We start from the raw sequence: 23,203 nt of genomic DNA, 5'->3' as shown, positions 1-23,203 counted from the left end.
ATCTCACTTCTTACATTTTCTATGTGATCTTGCTGCTTACATTCTGTATGAGATCTGTGCAAAATCACAATCTCCCTTGGCCACAGTTTTCTTCATCTACAAAATAATAGGGTTATACTAGATGGTCTCTGAGTTCCGTCCTAGCTCTACATCTTACAATTCCAAATACAGAGTAACAGACCTGTGCCTTGGGAAGATCATTTTGGCAGCTCTATAGAGGTTGTACTAGAGAGAAAAAAAGGAGACAAATTTGGATTCTATTGCACTAGTCCAGGTGAAAGGTGATGAGGTCTTCCATTAGGTTGGTGGTCCCATGAATGAAGAGAAGGGGATGGAAGTGAGAAGTGATGTGGGAGTGCAATCGACAATGCGTAGCAACCAATCAGATATGGGGGGTTGAGAAAGAGTGAAGAGTTGAAGATGCCCTGAATTTGCAGACTTGGGCAGCTGGGAGGATGCTGGTACCTCAACAGAAATAGGTAAGTTTGAAAATTAGGTGAGATAATGAATTTTGTTATGGATACGTTGAGTTGGAGACACCCCTGAGGTAGAGATATCCAGCAGTCAAACTCCAATAGCCCACCATATCCACTCTCTGGCATAGACACTATAGACCGTGTCAGTCTCACATCCCATTCAGTTTATCTCCCCAGGTCATTTCACTATCTTTTTGCTAATCACCCCACATGGACCAGCGTCTTCTACATAAGACCTAGGATTTGGACCTCCCTTTCCAGTCGTCCAGAATCCATGCTCCTAATCCCTGGAAAAGTTAATCCACTTATCTTTGCATTGCAACCTAGTTGATTGGTGTCTCAGGGCATGCAAACTAGTCCATATAGCCCACTATACCTAATCCCTTGTCTGGACCTTGCTTCAACTTCAATATCCTGTCTAGCCAACTAGCTGGATCTACCTAGGCTATCTCACCATTTACATGCCATTGTGAACACTCCTGCATCCCCTTCCCATAACAAAACCCCCTTCCTTCATCACCTTTCTCCTATGTATGTTGTCTTCTCCTATTAGAATGTATCTTTTGAAGAAAATTTTCGTATCCTTAGTATCTGGCACATTGTAGACACTGGATAAATGCTTTTTCATTCATTCGTTGATGCAGGACTGAGGGCAGGATATATAGACTGGGGAATGAGCAAAGATGATTGAACCCACCGGTGTTGAGATCATTCAGGGTTGGGGGGATGGGGGAGGGAAAGGTGACAATCTAGTCAAGGAGACTGAGTGCTCAGTGTTATGAAAGTCAATTCTTTCCATATACTAGAATACAGTTGCTCTGAGATCGGTATCTTTAACTTAAGAGAGGCAAAGAGGTTATTTCCCAAATCGTTTTGGGTTTCAACTCACCATTAAGAATTTTTGTTTTTTTCTATTCTGAAGATTATTCTTGACAGAGGCACAATAGTAGCTCTGCCTTCTTTGCAACATCAGTTATCTTCATATCCACCTCAAAATGGATATTACCCAATATAGCTGACCCCACCCCCACCAAAAATGCCTTTAAGGATCAAAGAGAGGACCACAGCTTGAGGTGCAATGGATGAGAATACCCGATTTTGAAGGCATAATAAAAATGGCTAGTGAAGAGGCATTTCCATGCCAACAGATTTTTTTTCTAAGAATGGAATTACATGAGACCTTGGTTCCCATACACCCTTGGTTCTCTGTAACTTTGACATTCTGACAATGTCTGAACTTTGTATCGTGGTTAAACCTCTAAGGATTCATCTAATTTCTTCAAGATTAACTCTTTCTCAGAATCTATTGAAGTCTATACTCAGTGAAAAATTTTTTTACTTATGTTTTTTTCTGAGATATTTCTTAAAGTTTTGAATGTTTATTAGTATATTCAACATTCAAAAATACTCAATACTTTGGCAAGTCTCATTCACAGTTTGTAGTTGGTTGCTTCCTTTACCATTATTTTTCTCACTGTATTAAAGACGCTTCATTCTCTTGACTTCTCCTGAATTCCCAAACCTCAGGCAGAGTTGTTGTGTGCACTATACCTTCTACTTTCACATCACGCATGTTCCTAGGGGTACAGATTGAAGGCCAGCAAATTACAGTTTCTTTTCTACCTTCTATGGCTAGTCAACAAACAATTATCTTTTGATCTGACTGGGTATGACATTTCCTTACTGTGCAAGATGCATTGTGGCTAGAAGTTGTCACATGACTTCTGATTTCACTATATTTAGGGACTGTAAAATGCTTCATGCAAAATCCAAAAAATCCTACACTGCAGCTATATAAGAGTATAAGCTGTTAATGGGTATTCATTTAAATTGATCAACAGTTTCTTTTTGAACTGCTAAAGCATCAGTTGTCTCACATTGAAATAAGTGATCAGAAATTAGTGAATTTTATAAGGAACATAGAAGCTTTTTATAATATTCCTTTTTAGGTATGAAAAATGCACAACTTGAATGAAGTTAATTTATAAATCAGTTTATTTACAGATTTTATCTTTTTTAAAGTACATTTCAGTTAATAAAGATATTTACACTGGTATACACAGGGGAATCATCCCAGTTATTTTACAGTTCATACTTACAAATCACACCCTTAAGTCGGCTGTGCAAAACTGCACTGGATGTGAGGATTGGCTGAAAATGGCCTGAAAACCAGACTTATTTACACATACACAGTAAACGGGTTTATTTATTTTTTTAATATCTGCACAATACAGTACACACAAGGAGGCGAGGGCCCCCCCCCACCCCGAGAAGGCTTTGCAATGTGTTATCAAGGAGGCTTTGCAAAGCCTGGAAGGAAAAGCTATTAAACATGGGTTAATTCAAATGACAGTACCCCTATTATATCAGTTTACATTTTTTCTTGGAATTTTAAAAATACAAAGAAATTCTCTTGAATTGTTGCGCAACCAGTATAAGATGATTTGTAAACATGTAAATTCCTACAATTTGCATTAAACACCATTGTAGTTTCTATCATTTCTTTACTTAAAATTAATGCTTTATTCACTAGTCTTCTTAAGGTAGTAAAAGGAAGATAAAAGTCAGACTTGAATTCCTTGCAGAAAACTTAACGGTCTCTACTGCTGTGCTACAGAAATTCTTTTGCAGGTACACACTTTTATTCAAGTATTGCAAAGAGCTAAGGCCACTTTTTTCAGGAAAAGAATGTGTATGGACTTTTTTTCAACAAGCCACAACACTCTAATGAACACCACAATCTTTTCTGAAAGTTGTCTTAAATCTGTAGTTAGAGAAATACATTTTTTTGGTGAAACAAAATCACCGTTCATATTTACTTTTGAGATTTTCCCAACTTCTTCCTAATGCAGTTATTATTCAGTCCTAAAAAAGGACTGTGGAACCCTGTGCTGTTTTCTAGAGTTTAACATTATCCCAGATAGCACAAATTATTTTGGACTCAGGAGTCACATCTCCATTCGGTATCAAATTGTGATGGTGCCAATCTTCAAGAGTTTAATTCTAATTTCATGATCTTATTCTCAGAGGAAAGACAAGGTCAGAGTGAAAGAGAGGACAGAGGGAAATAACAAACATTGGAGGGGAGTGTCTATGTTCAATAGAGGCAGGGCTTTGTAAAAAGGATCTAACCCTGAGATGATCGGTCTCTGTGTCTATCAATCCTAAATCCTAACAATGTACCCATTCCTAATCACCCCTAAAACAGCGGACAGGGAAATAAATATTTAAGTTTTCTTGCTCGGTTCAATGTTGTTCTTTGGACTTGTCAAAAGAACACAAATGATCACTTCTTTCAAGGGCTAAGACCATTATTTCCCCTACTTTCCATCCAGAATCTAGAAAATAGGTTGTATTCTCAAGGTAGTAAAGAGAAATTGTGGTATTAAAGACAGGTATGGTATTTTAAGATCAAAATGTACAGGATCAGTACTAAATTTTCATGGCAATAATTCTTATTATATAGGCCTAAAAGATATCTTACTCTACCTACTCGATGGACTGGCTATGCAGATTTCTCCCCAGCAATAGTACTGTTTTATTTGTAAAATTAGGAATGAATATAGCAGACTTTATTCTTAAGACACAGTTTTAGGACCAGATGAGATTCTGGGATAAACTGTCTTCCTATTTTAATATTTCCACAGTAGTGCATCAAAAATTTATGCTAGTCATATGTTTCAGCATCATAACAAACGCGTATAAGATGCAAGTCTGCCTTCTGTCCTCCTGCATAAAACATTAACATATGATACAGAAAACCAACCATCTGATACTCACATTCCTATATTTTAAAAAAGTTACTATGTTAATAACTCTAACCACCCTCCCCCTTATCTTCTTCTTGTTAACTTGCCCATTATGGCTAGATGGCCATAGTTTATCATTAAAGGCTCGGATGAGGTGCTGATCAATACATCTGAGAACTTCAATGGACCAAAATGCAACATTTCAGTTCTGTTCCTGATGTTCAGGAAATACCATTTACCAGTCATTGTGCAAAATGCAAAGATTCCAATGATTATTTCATTAACTTATTAATAAGGGAAATATGGAATCAGATAAAGTCAAAATGGAGGTATGCATAGTGAAAATTTTAAGGATTAAGGACAAGTTTGGAGGAAAGTAGAGAAATGAATGTATATGCACATTTAAAGATATAGCATCTTTGGGGATTTCCTAACATGTTTTGGAGTCCATCAACTCCAAGATGTTTGGGAATATTTAATTAGTTGAGGTCTCATGTCATGTTTCTAGTTCAGAACCCTTGAATTTAAGGCATCTACATTCAAGCCTAGGGTTATCTACATCCTAACTGAAGAGGGATAGTATTGAATACTATAAACCAGTCAAAAGGCAGGGTACTGAGGTCAGAGAAGAGCACCACACATACTCTAACATAGCAGCTGGGTGCTATATAGTTCCTCTAGACAAGGTAACAGTTGTAATGAGCAATGTAAAGAGAGGCAGAATTTTACCTTACACACTGTCCTAAATCATTTCTTAACTCCTATACATTGAATTTGTCTTGATAAAGTTCTTTCATCCTATTAATAGCCTCTTCATAACTTCTCCAACATTCGTGTATGGTTTTATTCAAACCTCTAGTTTTATCATATAAGCTTTTAGGATACAAATTTAAACTAACACACAAAGCACCTTTAGTAGGTTCTGTGGTTTCAATGTCGAAGGTGGCCACGCAACCAACCTTGCAGAAGACACACACTTCAAACTTAATAATTTATCATAAAATAAATTAAGTTCTACAAGCGCAATACAAGCACACAAGCAATGGGCATAACTTTTTTTTGGTCTTTGGTGCATATACTCATTTCCTAAATCATTCAAGTAAAAGTTTCTCTGATTTCTTGGGTGAACATGGGGATCGAGGGAGGGAAGGCCCACACGAGCAATGGCCACTTCTGCCTGCCTGGATGCCTGAGACAGTCCTGAGTATCCATGATTCTAGGAGCAGCTGGTGGTGGTTCAGAATGAGAAGGAAAAGCAGGGGGTGGGGACAAGGATGGAAAGAGCTGACCCTGGGGGAGTCTTTTGTGCCCAGTCTTCAACAAGGGCATTTCTTTGTTTTCATGCCCGAAAGCAGAAAACTGGAAAAGATTCAAGGGTTTCAAATTGTCACTACAGAGAACAGAAAGCAAGGTCACTCATTTTCTTCTGTTCACCTGACAAATCATTTGTGCTCCTAAACTTCAGAAATAGAAGAAAATTAACTCCAGAGTGTAAAACTGATGTACACTGTTAGAGCTGTCCATCAAAAAGTGGTGAAGAGCTTAACACTGTTTAAGTATTGTACTGTCCACTTATTACAACCAGATGGTATAGGCCAATAAGACTCCAAAGTGATGTGATACTTCTATTTATAACTCTTTCTTGACTTGGAACTTGAGTAAACTGGCATCCTAGTCTAAACTAAGAGGTAATTCTGGTGTTTCCAGACCTCATCTAAGACCATTTGGGACGCTGAAAAGTGGTGATTAGAAACATGCCTGTGTGTCAGCAGCAGGTGTGCAACCCTGCTCACCGAAAACAACTGATATGTTTAGTGAACAGTATCTAAAGGCAAAGGCTGTACCAGATTGCTCCTGGGATTCCATGTGAGCTGTCTTTAAAACAAGGTACAAGGGCCAGCAGCATTCTTGCTATGATGGAGATGTAGTGTATATCAGGAGGCAGAAAGGCCCACAACTCAAATTGTCACAATGTTTTCGGTTTATTTGGAAGGTGTCACACAAGCAGCATTCTCCCCTGTTTTTCATTGATCTGGTTCAGAACATCAATAGTATCCCTGATTAAGGTCTCAAAGATCCCATCAGCTAGCTGCATCTTTACGCAGAGTTCATCTTCATCATAGTTCACCCACTGAGCCTCCTCCTCATGGAGCTCTTGAACCTGGGATTTAAAAAGAATTTTAAAAATCACTATCACATAATTCTTACTTGTTCTGATGGACAGTTCTTTGGGATACCTAAATTAAATTAAACCTGGAGCAGAAACTGGGAAACAATAGCCAAAGATCTATTTCTCTACGTAGGCATCAAGCGTATTTCTGTGAACACAGGAACACAGTCACCAAAGAAATATGTTAAATTTTAATACACATGCCAATATATGCTACCAGGGATATTTTAAGCATAATCCTGCCTTGAACAGAGAATGAACCAGATAAAGATTTACTTTCAAAGACTACAGTATATAAAGGATAACCAAAAATTTTACAGAAAAGGAAATCAAGGCTCAGAAAGGTTAAAAAGACTGGTCCATGGTCACAGAATGAACCTGTGGCTGATTTAGAACAACCTCCAAGGTCTCTTGGCCTCCCAGGCCAGTGTTTGTTTTGCTACAATATACATAGCTTTGTCTCCTGTTCCTACACTCGCTTTTGGAAATCTCATTTATTGTCATAGCTTCAATTACTACCTCTACTATCTATTAAGATGACTTCCAAGCTCTAGATCTACGTTTCCAACTATTGCTAGATATCTCTACATGTCTGTTTAATTGTCACCTCAAATTAAACACGTTAAAAACTAAACTCAGGGCAGCTAGATGGCACAGTACATAGAGCACTAGCCCCAGAATCAGGAGGACCTGAGTTCAAATTTGGCCCCAGACACTTACTAGCTGTGTAACTCTGGGCAAGTCACTAAACCCCAATTGTCTCCTAAAACAAAATGCTAAACACACTGTTCTTCTCCACCAAAAATATCTCCAGACTTTTTGTTACCTACTACTTTTTTCCTAGCCACCTATTCTTGAAATTTCACTTTTTATTCCTTCCTTTTCTTCTTCTTCTTCAATTCTCTTTTATTCAGGTGCCAAGAAGATTCTACGTTCCCAATGTTACTTGCATCTGCTCCCTACTCACCATTGTTTCTCCTCTAGTTCCAGCCCTCATCATCTATCCTGGGCTATTGCAGTAAATCTCTTAACAAGCCTTCCTCCTTTCGATTCTTCTTTCACAGAGCTACCAGATTAATGTTCCCAAAACACAGATATTACATGTATTATTTAATTGGCAGTTGGTACCCTCTGAAATAGGAATCAAGCCCCACACTCCTACCCTGGTATTCATAGCTCCACAAACCGGCTCTGACCTGCCTTCTCAGTCTTAGGTCATAATGCTGTTCTGTATAATCTAGTCAAACTGGGTCCCTTTCTGTTTTCCCCAAGTATCTGCTGTTTCACCTTTATGCCTTTGATTATGTCGTTCCACAAGTACAGGATGTACACCATCTCATCTCTGTCTGTTGAAATGCTACCTATCTTTCAAGATTCAGTCCAAATTCCACATCCTCTATTAAGACTAAGTTGATATCTTTAGTACCTCATCCAATCCCCCTACCTTAAAGATGAGCAAAAACTTGTCCGAGACAAAGTAAGTTGTTTGCTAAAGGAAACTACATATATTAAGTATCAGAAGTATCACAACTAGGAACCAAAATTCAGTGCCCTTCTCCCTATACAATAATAGGAATATCTAGTTTCATAAGTACTTGCCATTAATCTAATTAACCAAAATTACTTTGGTTTATACTTAAAACATTAATCAAGTGCATTGAAGCAACAAGCTGGCTGGGATTCAGGTTTCTGTGGAAGTATACAAGAAACTTTTATACTCAAAGGGGAAAAGTTCCCTGCATATATAAAGCATCCATCACACATTAATGTGGTGCAGTGGACAGAGAAAAGAACTTCAAGCTAGAAGACCTGAGTTTGAATCCTGTTTCAGACATTTACTAGGCTCCATGACCCTGGGCAAGTCACTTAACCTCTGTCTGCCTCAGTTTCCTCATTATCAGTCACACATATAGATACAAATGGGTTAATTTAAGCATGACCTAAAAACTGAAAAAGTTTTTCTTTTTATGGTCTAGGAGGTAAAAGCACAAGAAGTTTAAGTTGAAAAAAAAACTTGTAAGTCAATCTCCCCTAAGTTTATATAAACTAAAATAAAGTTTGTTTCAGACTTTGGGAGGAGGGGACCATAATGATGTGTATGTGAAAAGTCCAGCTCAGGTCCAACACGAAGTCTTAATCCATTAGCTAAAAGTGCTTCAGATACGAAAGCTCCTTGAATTCTTTCTATCTCTAGTGCCTTGCACCAACTATTAAGGACAACTATGGCTGATGTTTGACCAATATTTGTTCAATGAACTGAATGAAGGAATGAAGATGAAGAGAGATTATTTTTAAATTTAAGGATACCACCACAACTAATGTAGAATATGTATACAGATGCATTCAACAAAGGCTGGAAACGACTGTATTATCTAGTTTGCAATGCTAAGATAGATACTCCTTTACTGCAGATGAAGTTAAATCTGGGCTGTAGGTGATAGAGCCTTTTGGCCTCAGAAAGACCTGGCATCAAGTCCTACTTCTGACTCACAAATGGGCCAATTTATTTATCCCTCAGTGCCACAAAGAAACTAAGAATATATGAGCTGTGGAGCAGGTGCTGATTTGTATTGTTAGAGGAAGTTTCCTCAATGGGAGTTACTTACACAAGTGGAATAATTAGTCTAGTTGAAAAAAGTTATATACACATGATTAGTGTAAATGAAAGTGGTCTCCAAAATAAGAAGCTAGAAATACAATACATTTAAGATTTTAATTAAAACCAATCATTTAGGACCAATTTTATTAGCCCAGGTCAAAAGTTCATGAATTTAGACAATGTTTATAAAAATCAAACATTGCTTGGCTTTAGTCACTAACCAGGATGTGATCAACTCGGTCTCTCTTCTTCCGTCCAAATTTCATCATTTTCTGCCAATCTGTTTTGTGATTCAGTTCCTTTTTCAGGCTGAACAGCTTGAGTACTTCAGTAGCTATAAATTTCTGGGGAAAGGAAAGAGGAGGAATGGGTGAAGAAGAAACATTGTAGTAATGATGTGACTGAAATTCAAGTGTACAATTACTAGGTAAATACTATGTTCTGTCTAATATGAGATCAGAAAACAAGCCTTTTATTTATAATTTCACTTATCGATTCTGAGTAAAGCATTTCAATTACTCTCAGTAAGTTAATTTGTATTTTACATGATATTTTAATGTGTACACACATTGATAATTACCATTACTTCTGACAAAATAATGAATAGTACTGATTTTAAGTCATTTGTAACAATGGAAACTACTTAAATTGTCCCTTCTGTGATTATGTAATCTCAAGCTGGCACAACCTCCCAGCTAAACAACTCCTGAAAGTAAGCAAAAGACAAATCTTGTAATCTGCCATTAAATCACAAAAAGTTTGGGGACAGGGATAATGTTGTAAAAGACAAATTCAAGACTTTGGTTTGGGCCTTAAAAAAGCATAACTGCTGCTACTAAGAACCACCAGTGAACTGTCATTTTCCTAAGAAAAATGTATCTCTACATTAATAAAAAAGTCATTTCAGTATTAAAATTAGTGATGAAGCTCTGGGGAGAGAAGGAAGGAAGAAGGGAGGGAAAGAAGGAAAGGGAATATGTGAAATAGATATTTGGGGTTTCTATGGATAAGTTTCAAAAAGTTTTGTACTTTCATTAACTGAAAAAATGGTGCTAGCAGGGCTCTTTTATTCTTACTCTTCCTTGTCTTTTGTGTCTTTCATTGTAGACCACATCCTTCAACCAAGTGTATAACTTATTTCCAGTAATTAGAGTAGCTCTCACAGGTTGAGAGGATCTGAATCAAGTAGGTATTCTTGTAAAAATTTTATGGTCTTCCAGATCTCTAATAATACTCTATACATTTGTTGAACTGGCAAAGCTTCTCAAATAGGTAGTAAGGTGTTATGAGTGCATGCCTATTACCATAGGGGCAGCAACATGGTAAAATGGCTAGAAAGCCATTCTCAGAGCCCTGCTCAATATAAAATGATATATCATCCTGGACAAGTCACTTAACTGTGTTTCCAGATAACTCTACACTGTGAAACAATTTCCTGTCTTCAATGGAAGAGGGAAGTTCCTCACTCGGTCCAAAGGAAAGCAAGATAATAATAATAATTGTATTTTAAAGTCTAAAAAATGCTTCATGTGTGATCTCGTTTAATAAAAAAAAAAAACCCAAACCCTGTTTATTGAGGCCTTTTTTAACTGCTGAAAGCTTTAGCTTTACAAAAGATGCTAGGGTACTTTAGGCTACATAGGCACCACCTATGACTAAAGCATTACAGGGTCTGTTTTTTTGTTTTTTAATGTTAAACTAACCCTTTTATGTGAAGATAACACCAACAATTTGGCCCTCTCAAAATTAGAAATTCCATGGGACCAACTATGGCTTAGATTTGTGTCTACAAACTGATATGGCTGCAAAGATTAGTCTATGGAGAATTTTTCAAAGATAGGTCCCAGATATGTTCTGTGTCCAAAATTTGTGTTTTAAAACATGGATGCTTAACCTGGGTTCTGTGAACTTTTTTTTGTTTAAAATTCTGATAACTTTATTTCAATATAATTGGCTTCTTTTGTAGTCCTATACTTTATTTTATGCATTTAAAAACGTTATTCTGATAAAGGTTTCACTAGACTACCAAAGCAGTCCATGACACAAAAACACATTAAGAATCCCTATTGTAAAGAGGTTACATATCCCTTTAGAAGGGTATAAATAATAGAGGGGAGGGAATGGACCTATGATTTTATTGATTATAGGGAACTAATTTATGCAGAAACTCCATCTACTCAAAGTAGGCTGGCACCTTTTCTGCAACTTATAGCCTCAGAAGTTATTGGAAAGGCTGTACAGTATTCTAAAATCACCATAAATAAATCTTAAAATTACTAAACTTCCTTTAAATTCCCCAATTTTTCTTAATTGAATGGAATGTGAGTGTAAATACCATGATAGTTAAAAATAACATTTTGTTTTTTTTTAAAAAGGGTTCAAAGTTGCTTTTCAATTATATCCTTTCACTGCTTACTAACAAGTTAGAAGGGGATATTTACAATTTTTTTCCTACCTTGATTTCATCAAGGTCACTTGGATTTTTTACTCTTCGGAAGTAACTGGAGTTCATCCTACATGGTTTCATCCAGATAGGCTGATTCAGATTGGGATCTTCAGCAAATATTTCTCCAAAAATCTCTTTTGTCAAATCAAAGACCGCCTTGACAAAGGGGGGAAAAAAACCCAGCAAAGTTAAGAATCCAAAATTTGGTCAATATGAGATCTTCCCAAATTAGACGTGTCCTAAAAAACATACCTGCTTGTAGACCCTTTTACTGGTGCTTTCCATATCTTGACCCCTACAAGCACTACCTAGTAGTTTTGTGGGAATGCTGATGCTTTGAAGATCATGGCCCATCTCTTTCCATTTCCAAAGTTCCTCAGCTGCAGCATGGACTAGTGCTTCTACCTCTTCCGCAGTGTGTGGAACAGCCAATAATGTCTCACATGGTTTTGGAGGTAGTACTTTTTTTGACTCTGCCATTGGTCGCACAATTGGTTCTTCTACCTTATTTTGTTGGACCTGGTGGGAGGAACTCAAGCCAAAGTCTTCATCAAACCAGTCCTGGTCATCTCCTAATGCACTCAGGAACTCCCGGCTGATTTCAAGTTCTGCAAGCCTCTTAGCAAGTTCTTCCTGCCCACTGGCACCAAAGACGGGGCTCTCCTACAGAAGTAAGATAAAACACCATTTAGCAATCTCAAAACCTTTGGCAGAAATATTTAAGAAAAAAAAGCGACAGTTTACTTGTACGTTCAACTACTTCTCTATATTATTCTTTCTATATATGTTTCCAAACAAAAAAATAAAAACAGAATAGTGGCTATTAATAATAACTAGCTTCTTTAAACATTCCATTTTAAAACAATTTTGCTTACATGTCTTATGACTAGATTTTTTTAAAAAAATTACTGGTTAGGGTTTTTTGCATCATAAATCTTCTGTGTTGTTGTAAATTTGGAAATAGGATGTGGATTTTCTCACCTCTGGTGTGAATCTGGTTCAGGTTACTAAAAAGCATTACTTTTGTTCAACTGTCCAAGAACAACCTAAATAATTGATGGTCCTGATGTATGTCATAGTGGACATACATCCATTTAACCAGACTCATCATCATAATAAAAGCTGACATTTATATAGCGCTTTAAGGTTTACAAAGCGCTTTACATACATTTTCAGATTTGTTCATCATAACTGGCAGTCTCTGCACAAAAACCATGACTGAGTAGCTAGTTAGGCAAATAGCTCTCAGGAGTCTCCTCAACGATAAAATTCAGAACCACTATAATAAAGTTCAGAACCACTAGTAAGGCAATATAGAATAAGCTTGCACAGTGATCTATTTGGACACCTAAGCTGGGAACAGTATGCGAGGCAGTTAACTTCGCAGTTTTTAATCCTCACAAATTTGTCATGTGTTTGTGACATCTCTAAAATAACTCCTTGTGATGTAACAGAGGACAGTTACTTCAGAGAGAAAAAAGCTAAAAAGTACTCAAAAACAACAATTCTGTTAACTTGTAAATATCATGACTTCAATGGAGTAACAAATTCAGAAAACAAGAATCTCCTCTGACTTTCTAAAAAAGATTCCATGTAGGTAATTCATTAGTTACTTAATAGGAAATATGCTGAAGGGAGAAAAATGATCAGGATTTATATGTACACAATTTACACTGTAACATTAGATTTCACTCTATGGTAACTTACTGACAGTATTTTTCTTATGTGAGAAATACTCACTGGTCTGGGGCACATATCTGGAGAGGAAACTTCTCTTTCTTCATCTACTTCAGCCTTCAAATACAGACTTGGCAGATTACTAGGTGACTGCTCCTCATGATAATTAGATGGGACTCTCGAAAACACTTTCTCTCGGTCATCATCATGGAGCTCCTGATTGCTAAGCTGGATTTTCTCATTCTTAATTTTCTTAATTTGTTGCAACTGATCAACTGTATCCTTCACGAAGGTTGTTAGCAGGCTATCTGTCAGTAAGCTGACAGTCTCCAATTTTTTTGATTTTTCTTCCACACTAAGTGATGACCTCAACTGAGCTTCCAATTGGTTTTTTTCCTTAGTTAAAAGGTCCAGGAGTGGGGTTGAAGGTTTTCCCAAAACTTGTGGTGATAAACTCTTTTTCTTTTCAGGCAATTCTTTCGTCCAATACTCTTCCTGCCTTTTCAATTCTTCAGAAAGGACAATATCTAAAGTATCTTCCAACACAAAATTAGTAACTTTTTCTATGGCACCAGAAACAAAAAGGGAAATATTATTCTCATCTTTCATGGAACAAACTACAGAATCTAAAGATTGCTCTTGAGCAACTGATTCAGTAGCCACAGAAATCTCCTGTGTGTGGTCTACTTTAGATACGGATTCAGTCTTACTGCTTCTCTCCACTGACGTTTCTACTATGTGTATGCTAACTAGAGATTTCTCCTGGAAATATTCAATTGAATCTTTTTCTCTGTTAGACTCAGGCATCTCTCTGTCTTTCTGTTCTTGTTTTTGATGCTGATTATATTGTTCATTAGAGAAAGCATCTTCATTTTCGTCTACAAAGTTACCAAAATTTTCTGGAATGTGAGAGATTTTCTGTGGGGGAGCAAAAATCCCATACTTCTCTTTACACTTAAAATATGTAATTCCAGCGTAAGTTCCATTGTTATTTCCTTCAGGCTTGTCCAGCTCTACTCCAGCCCAAAATCCTTTAGCAAACTCTGTCAAGCCTTTGAATCGAAGAGTGCCAGGCTGAACATTGCTGATAAGGACTCTGTCACCAAGATGGAAATTAAGCAGTTTGTCGGCTTCAGCAATAGAAGCAGAGGCCCATGATGTTGCTTCAGTGACACCGGGTTCATTCTCCACATCACTCCGCTCCTTACTTTTCATAAGTTCTGTTGGGGATCTGAGTTCTAACAGTCTGCCAGAATGGACACTTCCAGAAATGGACAGACTTTTCTCACTAAGGCATTCACTGATTTCATCATCACTACCAAAGCTGGTGGCTTTACTTCTCGAGTTCTTTGTCACGGGCAATTTTTCCCTCTGTGACTGAGAGTCCCTTTTGGGAGATAACACAGGTGACGATTCAAAGTCATCTTTGTACAATTCAGTAGGTGTTCCTTCAACTGAAGTTTCTTTCTTGGGAGAAGACACCTCAAAGTCATCTGAGTAGGAGGACATCTCTCTAAGAGCAGAAAGTTGCTCTGAAAAAGATAAGTCCTGTTCCTCTGCAATCTTTTGTCTGCAGGAGGTTTGTTCTGATTTTGCACTCAGATCCTTCTCCCCATTATCTCTGTCCGTTTGTGCCTCTTTTATCATTTCCTCTTTTTTCGGAAGTTTTTCTATGGTTACTAGGCTATGTGAATCTTTTGGGGCATTTTTAGAGTCTAAAGGAAGACTTTTCTTCGAGAGAATATCAGGTGAATCTCCCTGCTCCAGGTCTAGTTTCAACAAGACACAAGATTTTCCAGAGAGTTTAGAGTTAGTATCTTCAATCTCACTCTCTTCTGATTTTGCATATGCCACCACCTCTTCTTGGATCTCAGATTTATGACTATACTCTTCTAACCTAATATCCAATACACTGGAGATTCTGTCAGTGTTTAGATCTTTGAAAGGAGATAATAAAGGCACATTTTCCAGATAATCCCCAGATTCTGCTCTGACTCTCCTTGATATTTTAAGGTTTGGAGATGGGTTTGGAGTATGTTCTACATGAATATCCAAGTCAGTAGGTCTCTTGGCAGATGAAGACAAAGATCTCTCAGAAAAAGATTTTTCAGAACTTGAGGGTGAAGTATCTGAAAGACATAAAAAAGAAAGTATAACATCAAAGTTATCAAAACACATTCTTTCAGTTACATCTAACCACGTACAAATAACAGTGGGTAGCCAAGGCAATTACAGTGAAGAAGAAAAATGAAAACTCTGGCAACAATAGCTAATGAAAACTCTTCTACCAGGAGAGGTTTTTTGTTTTGGAATAAAGGATACCCAACAAGAATTAAAACAAATTTGGAAGAACCTTTTATGTGCCATCTTAAAAACTTAAAAAAAAAAAAAGACAAATGGGCATACACTGATGGAGACCATTTTCTGTTTATAATTAGTTAGTCAGAAACTGGTCAAAAGCAAAATTGTACAATGAATATACCATAAATTATTCTTATGTTCAGGTCTTAGCTGGCCATTTTTTCAATAAATAAAGAAAGTGGGCTTGACAGCTTTATGTTAAATGTATACTTTGTCATTATCTTGCCATGTAACCTTTTCCATAACTCAGTTTTCTCATCAAAAGGGGCAAATGAAAATAGCTTCACATGAATGCTATAAATTAGTAATGCAATTCACAAATGAAAAAGAATTTTATAGAGCAGACTGTAAAACAGTCATCCATTGTTACTAAGGTATTCATTACAGAATAAAATTAAGCCGGTATAGACTGTCGTATCTTCTGCACAAACCCTTAAACACCATTACATACCAAGATGTTCAGCAATAGACTCGAGGGATCCTCTGGACCGTTCTGACTCAGTCAGTGATTTCCAGTTCTTTGCTGCTTCAGGCCTGAGGTGGAAAAGTTAATAAATGAAGAGATGCACAGAGCTCTATGATGGCAGCACATTTAGTCAAACAGAAAAGGGGAATGCTTAGAAGTTCCCATGAAGGATGGGGAATTCCCATTCAACTTCTCTAAAGAATTCTATAAGCAATTCACCTGGAGGCCCAACTCCAACTCAGCACCCTCAGTATGTTCTAATCTTTGTTATAAATATGCAGGATGGATTTAAACTGTTCCTACACTCAGTTTCATGGTACACTTCAATATACTGCTATTATAAAGCTTCTGGGATGGGGGTTGCCTCAGGCAGACGAAAACAACTTTAGCAAAATAAGAGAGGTATATTTGTTTTTAGTAAAAACTGTAAAATAAGCTAATATTGCAGTATGATTGTCAATACTTTCCTTTTCCCATTTGTTTCAAACCCTTCACCTCAATCTTAGCATATTCTTAGACTGGACTGTGCAGAGAATAAACGATCAAAAAAGCCCAACCTGTGAAGTGGTGGAGGCTTGATCTTGGGCCTCTCAGTAGCTGAAGAGGGAGTTTTAATTTGAGGTTTAGCCGTTGGTGATGTCTCCAGATCCCGACTTAACTCTGCTTCTGTTTTCTTGATAAATTCATCATAAGACTATGTTTTGAGAAATTGAAGCTGTAGTTAGTATTCAGAACTGAGACTTTTCAGAAGTCTAATAATCAAGAACTTTAATCACTTTCAGTTTAAATCTAAGTAGCAATAAATTCATATTCTGGCATTGTACACATTTTTGGAAAAGGGTTGTTTATTTTATCTTTATGGTGTGATCTAATGCTGTTTTTTAATATTTAAATTCGTAAACCTACTCTGGTAAAGTGGCTGACTTATGGAAAAAAGCTACCAATGAGTTTAATGCCCCAAGTCTTAATTTTATTTCTAAGAAAATAACAAATGTTATTTGTAGGCAAATATTATCATCTACTCAGTACCAGAATGGATATGATTATGTGATAGGTGAAAAATATGGTACATTAGTAGGTTTTTATGAAGAGTTACATAATCCTTGGTCTACACTTTATTAGTTATTTAGCTGATTTAATAAAATGAAATCAATCTCTTCCCCACAGGTACTATCTGATGTTTTACAAAGTATCACAGGGCAGTCCTGAGGTACTTATAAGATCCTCTGGCGTTGGTTCAGGCCCTTGCTCTGTACCCCCTATCGAGGATGAATTCTATGTCCTAAACCTGTCATAAGTTTTGGAATGCAATCTCTCCTGTTTGTCACTTAAAACCTTCAGAATCTAGATGCAGCCTATCTTTCCAGGCTTCCTATCAATCGATCATTCACTCAACAAGCATTTATTAAATGTGTATTATCTATCTGCTGGGCATTATTCTTGCACATTACCCTTCTTCACAAACTATACTCCAACCACACTAGCCAAGCTGTTGTTTCTGGTACACTGCAATTCATCTTCAATCAGGGTACCTCAGCATATGCTAGGAATTCTTTCCCACTCCATTTCTGCCTCTTAGAATGCCTTGTTTTCTTCAAGGCTCAGCTCAAGTGTCAATTACTACACGAGGCCTGACCTGATACTCCAGTTGCTAGGGCAACTCTCTGCTCCCAGAAATTATTTTGAATATACTTTTTTATTTGTTGTTTTCCCTTAGTAGAACGTATGTTCCTCGAGGGCAGGAAATATTTGTTTTTGACTTTGCATCTAACACAATATCTGGCACATAATGGGTTCTTAGTATGTGCATATTGAATGAATGTATCTGAAGGCTATCAAATAGACTCTCCATCAGAAGCCATACTTGGTTAAACTAGTATTCTGCCATTAAGAGCACTAAAGAAACTTCTGTTGGAGGCTCCATCTTCTGTGTCTTGGGTACATTTGAAAATACTTCCCCCTCCCCTAACCCCATCATATATTATGTGTTTGTTATTCATGGCCCTGCCAAAATCCAGCCTTAGATTATTCCCAATATCCAGTCTTAATTTTTACTCATATGCTTCTGAAGAATGAAGCTGGAGAAAATCACAAAATCATGCTGCCTGCATCCACTACAAATTTATATTATATAATCTCAACTGGGCCTTCAATGCAGCGAGGCAGTCCTTCTACTAACTGATTCACTTTCTCACTCACCAGAACGGCTTTTCATCCCTCCTCAAACCTCCCACTGCTTCTCCTCCCCTTCTCTGTTGAGAAGCTTGTCTCTTATTTTGCTTGAAAAAAAAAAATTGAGTCCATTTAAAGAGAGTTTCCTCTTTTCCCTGCCTCCTCATCTCACATCACTCAGATATCTTTTACCAGTGTCTCCTCCTTTACCCTTATTTTACATGAAGACTTGACTCTTCTCCTTGCCAAGGTAAACCCCTCTACATGTACAAGTGATCCCGTGCCATCTGGCTTTCTCCAACAGACTGCATCCTCTATCATCCCTATACTCTCACTAATTTCCAACTGCTGTCTACTGGATGCTTCCCTACTGCCTACACATGTGCCCATGTCTCTCCCATCCTCACTTCATCCATCTCTACTGTTCTGTCTTTTATCTCTCCTCCCTTTTTGGGCTAAACTTCCTGAGAAGGATGACTTCACTTCTTTTCCTTCACTTTTATCAACTCTTTGTGGTCTGGCTTCTGAACTCATCATTCAACTTTCTCTCCAAAGTTACCCATGATCTTGTAATTGCCAAATCTCAATCCTCATCCTTCTTAATTCTCTTTAGCCTTTGACATTGCTGATTAACCTCTTCTTGTTAATTTCGTCTCTCTAGGTTTTTGTGACACTGTTCTCTCCTGGTTCTCTGACCTGGCTGCTCATTTACTTTATCCTTTGATGGATCTTCATCCATGGCATGCCCCCTAACCCTGTGTGACAGTCAAGACTGTGGCCGGGGCCCTCCTCTTCTTTTTTCTTCTCCTTTTAAACTGTTTCATTTGATGATCTCATCAGCTCTTTTGGTTTCAATTACCTCTAAGCTGATGATTCTCAAACCTCTTTATTCTGCCCTAACCCCTCTCTCAATCTTCAGTCTCTCATCTCCAGTTTGAATAGACATCTTGAACCAGTTTCTTGTATACTTAAAACTTACACTTAAACTCAACATGTCCAAAACTGAATCATTATCTATTACCTCAAACCTGCCTCTCTTTCTAATTTCCCTATTACTTGGTTGTAGTTTTTTTAGCTTTTATTTAGTATTTTATTTTTCCCCAGTTACATGTAAAAATAATTTTTAACTTCTGTTTTTAAAACTTTGAGTTCCAAATTCTCCCCCTTCCTCCCTCCCCACTCCCTTTCCCCCACTGAAAAGGCAAGCAATTCTATATAGGTTACACATGTATAGTCATGCAAAACAGATTCATAATAGTCATGTTGTGAAATTCCCTATTATTTGTTGAGGGTACTAATCCTCCCAGTTATCTAGGCATGAAACCTCAGTATTATCCTTAATTCTTTTCTCTCACATTTCATATATAATCAACTGTCAAGGCCTGTTTTATTTCTATCTTCACAATATCTCACATATACCCCCTTCTTTCTTTTGATATTGCTACCACTCTAGTCCAAGACCTCATCATCTCATGCTTGGTCTACTGCAATAGCCTGCTGGTTGGTCCCCTTGCCCCAAATTTCTCCCCCTCTCTAGTTCATCATCTACTTAGCTGTCAAACTGATCTTCCTAATACTTAGGTCAATATCACCTCCTTTAATAATAACTCAACCTCAATAAACTCCAGTAGCTCTGTATTACCTCTAAGATCAAATGTAAAATCCTCTGGTGCTCAAAACTCTTCATAACTTAGCCCCACTCCTACCTTTCCAGGGTTCTTATACCTCATTTCCAAACATGTACTCTGTGATCCAGTGACACTAGCCTTCCTGGCTGTTCTTTGCATTCCATCTCTTAACTCCAAGTATTTTTGCTGTCCCCCATACCTGTAATTCTCTCCCTTCCACCTTCCCTAGTATTCTTTAATTCAGTTCTCCTTAATCTTAGTGCCTTCCCTCTTTATTGCCTCTAATTGATTCTGTATATAACTTGCATGTTGTTTTCCTCATGACAGTGTGAATTCTTTGAGAGCAGGGAACATTTTTGGCCTTTCTTTGTATTCCTAGGGCCTGGCACACAGTAGGTGTTAATAAGTGCTAGTTGACTACTAAAAAAATATTTAAGCTATATTTTAGGTCTCTAACAGTTCTTGGTATGAGTTCTCTTAAATTTATATACCTGTTGTGTAAAATAGTATGTCCTTTAATTTTTCATCTAATTTTAATATTCTAGGACTTGTTGTGGAAGGCTCTTTTTGACTGGATTTCTAGGTCAGGAGATCAGAAAAAAAAAAAAAAGCTATAGTCTGCCTTGACCACAGCAAGACATTTGTCCAAGTCTCTAGTACAATTTTTGTGGGCAAGACAGAGATCTAGGCTCCACAAGAGTAATGTTATATGGATTCAGGACTAAATGTAGATATTAATGGTTCAACGTCAATTTGGAAAAGTCAACTGAACCAGAGATCTATGCTTAGTTCTGTACAACTTTATATCTTAATCAATGACTTGAAGGTATTTTTTGATTTGCTTATCCAAACTGAAGATAACACAAATCTAAGAGGGATGGCTAATAGGCTAAATGATAGAATCAGGATCCAATGAGGCTAAATCTAAATCTAAAAAATTGAAATGCAATACAAATGAAATGTAAACTCTTACACTTGCCTTAAAAAAATCAACTTCATAAATGGTAAGGAATGCCAAGACAGCAGTTTGCAAAAGATCTGGGTGTTTTGCTAGACCAATAGCTTGATATGAGTCAACAATATGGTACAGATGCCAAAAAACTACTGCAATTTTTGGCAGCACTGAGAGGCAGCCAGGAATCAGAGGATGATAATACTGCTGTACTCTGCTCCAATCAAACTGTATCTGGAGTAATCCTTTAAATTCTGAGCTAACCATTTTAGGAAGGACACTGAAAACCTGGAAAGTTTTCAAAGGAGGCACCCAGGAAGGTAAAAGATCTTGAGATTATAAAATATGAACCTAATCCTGAGGTTGAGTTCCCTCTCACTGGAAGTATTCAAGGAAAGGCTAAATGAGCACTTATCAGGCGTATGATAGACGGTTGATTGCCACTGAAGTCTCTTCCTCCTCTGAAATTCTGTAATCTCCCCAGATGAAAATGTACTTTCCATTCTCAAACTTTCCTTGGAGCATTTTGCTCGCATCCCTCTCCTATTATTCTCCTCATCACACTCTACTTTGTATTACACTTATCTGTGCACATGTCATATCATAGTATAGGCTCAATGAGGGGAGGAACTGTCTTTTTAGTCTTATAATACTGATGGGTAGCACAGAGGCCTGCAAATAGTAGGCACTTAATTAATATTTGTTGAATTAAAATATGTGTTCTTCTTCCAACCTCATTATTTCTCCAAGTGGCACCATAATTCACCCAGTCTTCCATTTCTGAAACTTTGGCATTGTCTTTGATTCTTCTCTCTCCATCTCCTCTCAGTTATCAATCAATCAATAAACATTTATTAAGTGCCTACTAAGGCACTGTGCTAAGTGCTCGGGATAAAAAAAAAAGTTTGTAAAAGACAGTCCCTGCCTTTAAGGAGCTCACAATCTAATGATTATCAAGTTCTTGATACTCTATTTCCATAATAACACTTGCACTTGCGCCTTCTTCTCTATTCCTACTGTCAGTCTATTATGTAGAGGTTCTCATTACCATCTTGGATCTTGGATCTTGGAGTCTTCCCACTTCTAGTCTTTCCTCCCTTCAATCCATCCTTCACATCAATGAGAGATTTAATTTCTTTAAGCAATTATCTAATCATGTCATTCCTTTAACAAACCTCTTTAAAGGTTCCTTAGAACCTACTGAATACGGTTCAGATTCTGGCCTAGAACTCAAGGTTGTTTACAAACTGGTACTACCAAACCTTTACAGCCTTACCTAATGACTGTCTTCTCTTCTAAGCTCCAGTCAAACTATTTGCCATCCTCTATACATTCCTCTGTTTCTATACTCTTCTGTCTTTGCTTTCACTCATGCTGTTCTCTCTGAAAATTCTTTTAAAGCATGAACTCCTTCCTAAAGTCCTCCCCAAAGGTCACTTTTCTCATGAAGCCTCCAACTGGCAATGACCTTTCTCCCAAGCCTAAACTGGCACTCAGCAACATTTTGGGCACCTAGGTAATTTTTTTTTACATTCTCATTATTTGTGTGTCACATAGAATCATAGGTTCTCAGAGAGTCATCAGGTTAAAATCATACCTCAATTAAGAACATTCTGTAGTCACCCAACCTTGGCTTGTAGCTCTCCAAGGAATAAAGAATGGACCTTTTTCTTAGGCAGCCCATTTCACTTCTGAACATCTTTAATAATTATTGGGGCTTTTTGCCTTATATCAAGCCAAAAGAGTTGCACTGTTCCTAGTTCTGCCCTTGCGGACTAAGAGAAACAAGTCTAATTTCTCTTCCATATGACATTCCATCAAATATATAGAGACAGTTATAATGCGCCACTCTTCAAGTTGTCTTTTTCAGGACAAACACTAGTTCATTAACTGGTCACTGTATGGCAGCAAGTTTGCTGAATTGAATCTGAAGTTATTTAGGGCATCATGTAATATGTATGTTTTCAGTCTCCTCATCAGTCTATTGACACTCTTCAGAACATGCTCAGCTTGTCAACTTCCTAAAACATCGACACCAGAACTGTACAAAATGCCCACATGTGGTCTTGACCAAAGTGGAACACAGAATGTTCTACCATTCTGCATACTAATTACATTGTTATTAATTTAGCCTAAGATACTTTTCCTTCTTTGGCAACCACATCACACTACTGATTGATACTGACCCTGAAGTTTACACCGATCTTATATTGTGAAATTGACTTGTAGAAATTTATGGGTAAATTTCATCTTATCATGTTTTGTCTCAATTGGATTTCAATTTTATCACGTAACTTAGATTAACTAGTCTTCCTGCTTTCAATTATTCATAAATTTGATAATCATGCCATCTATGTATATCTTCATCCAAGGCCTCAGTCTATATCACTTATTTAAATTTCTTATCTGTCTTCCTGCTTACCACAGTCCCAAACATACCAATAAATACTTAATATGTTTGCTGAATTGAATCTGAAGTTATTTAGGGCATCATACAATGTGATTTA

General features: G+C 37.2%; 1 protein-coding gene across 3 annotated transcripts in view; it reads right to left on the bottom strand.

Annotated features, from left to right (window-relative positions):
* Nucleotides 1-2,453: 2,453 nt before the first annotated feature.
* CEP350 (centrosomal protein 350) overlaps nt 2,454-23,203 on the bottom strand; it is a 160,457-nt gene continuing 139,707 nt past the window's right edge. For all 3 annotated transcript variants that reach the window (XM_027868604.1, XM_027868606.1, XM_027868605.1), the window contains exons 32-38: nt 16,502-16,638; nt 15,930-16,012; nt 13,181-15,246; nt 11,693-12,103; nt 11,450-11,596; nt 9,216-9,338; nt 2,454-6,386 (exon numbers count right to left, since the gene is read on the bottom strand). In XM_027868604.1, coding sequence (XP_027724405.1) covers nt 6,222-6,386; nt 9,216-9,338; nt 11,450-11,596; nt 11,693-12,103; nt 13,181-15,246; nt 15,930-16,012; nt 16,502-16,638 — 3,132 coding nt within the window. In that variant the 3' untranslated portion in view covers nt 2,454-6,221. The remainder of the gene's footprint in view (nt 6,387-9,215; nt 9,339-11,449; nt 11,597-11,692; nt 12,104-13,180; nt 15,247-15,929; nt 16,013-16,501; nt 16,639-23,203) is intronic.

Source organism: Vombatus ursinus, unplaced genomic scaffold (genome assembly GCF_900497805.2).
Source record: "Vombatus ursinus unplaced genomic scaffold, bare-nosed wombat genome assembly UNPS02014789.1, whole genome shotgun sequence".
Classification (NCBI taxonomy): Eukaryota; Metazoa; Chordata; class Mammalia; order Diprotodontia; family Vombatidae; genus Vombatus; species Vombatus ursinus.
Note: the sequence above shows the minus strand (reverse complement) of the source record. Positions and strands in the feature narration are given on the sequence as shown.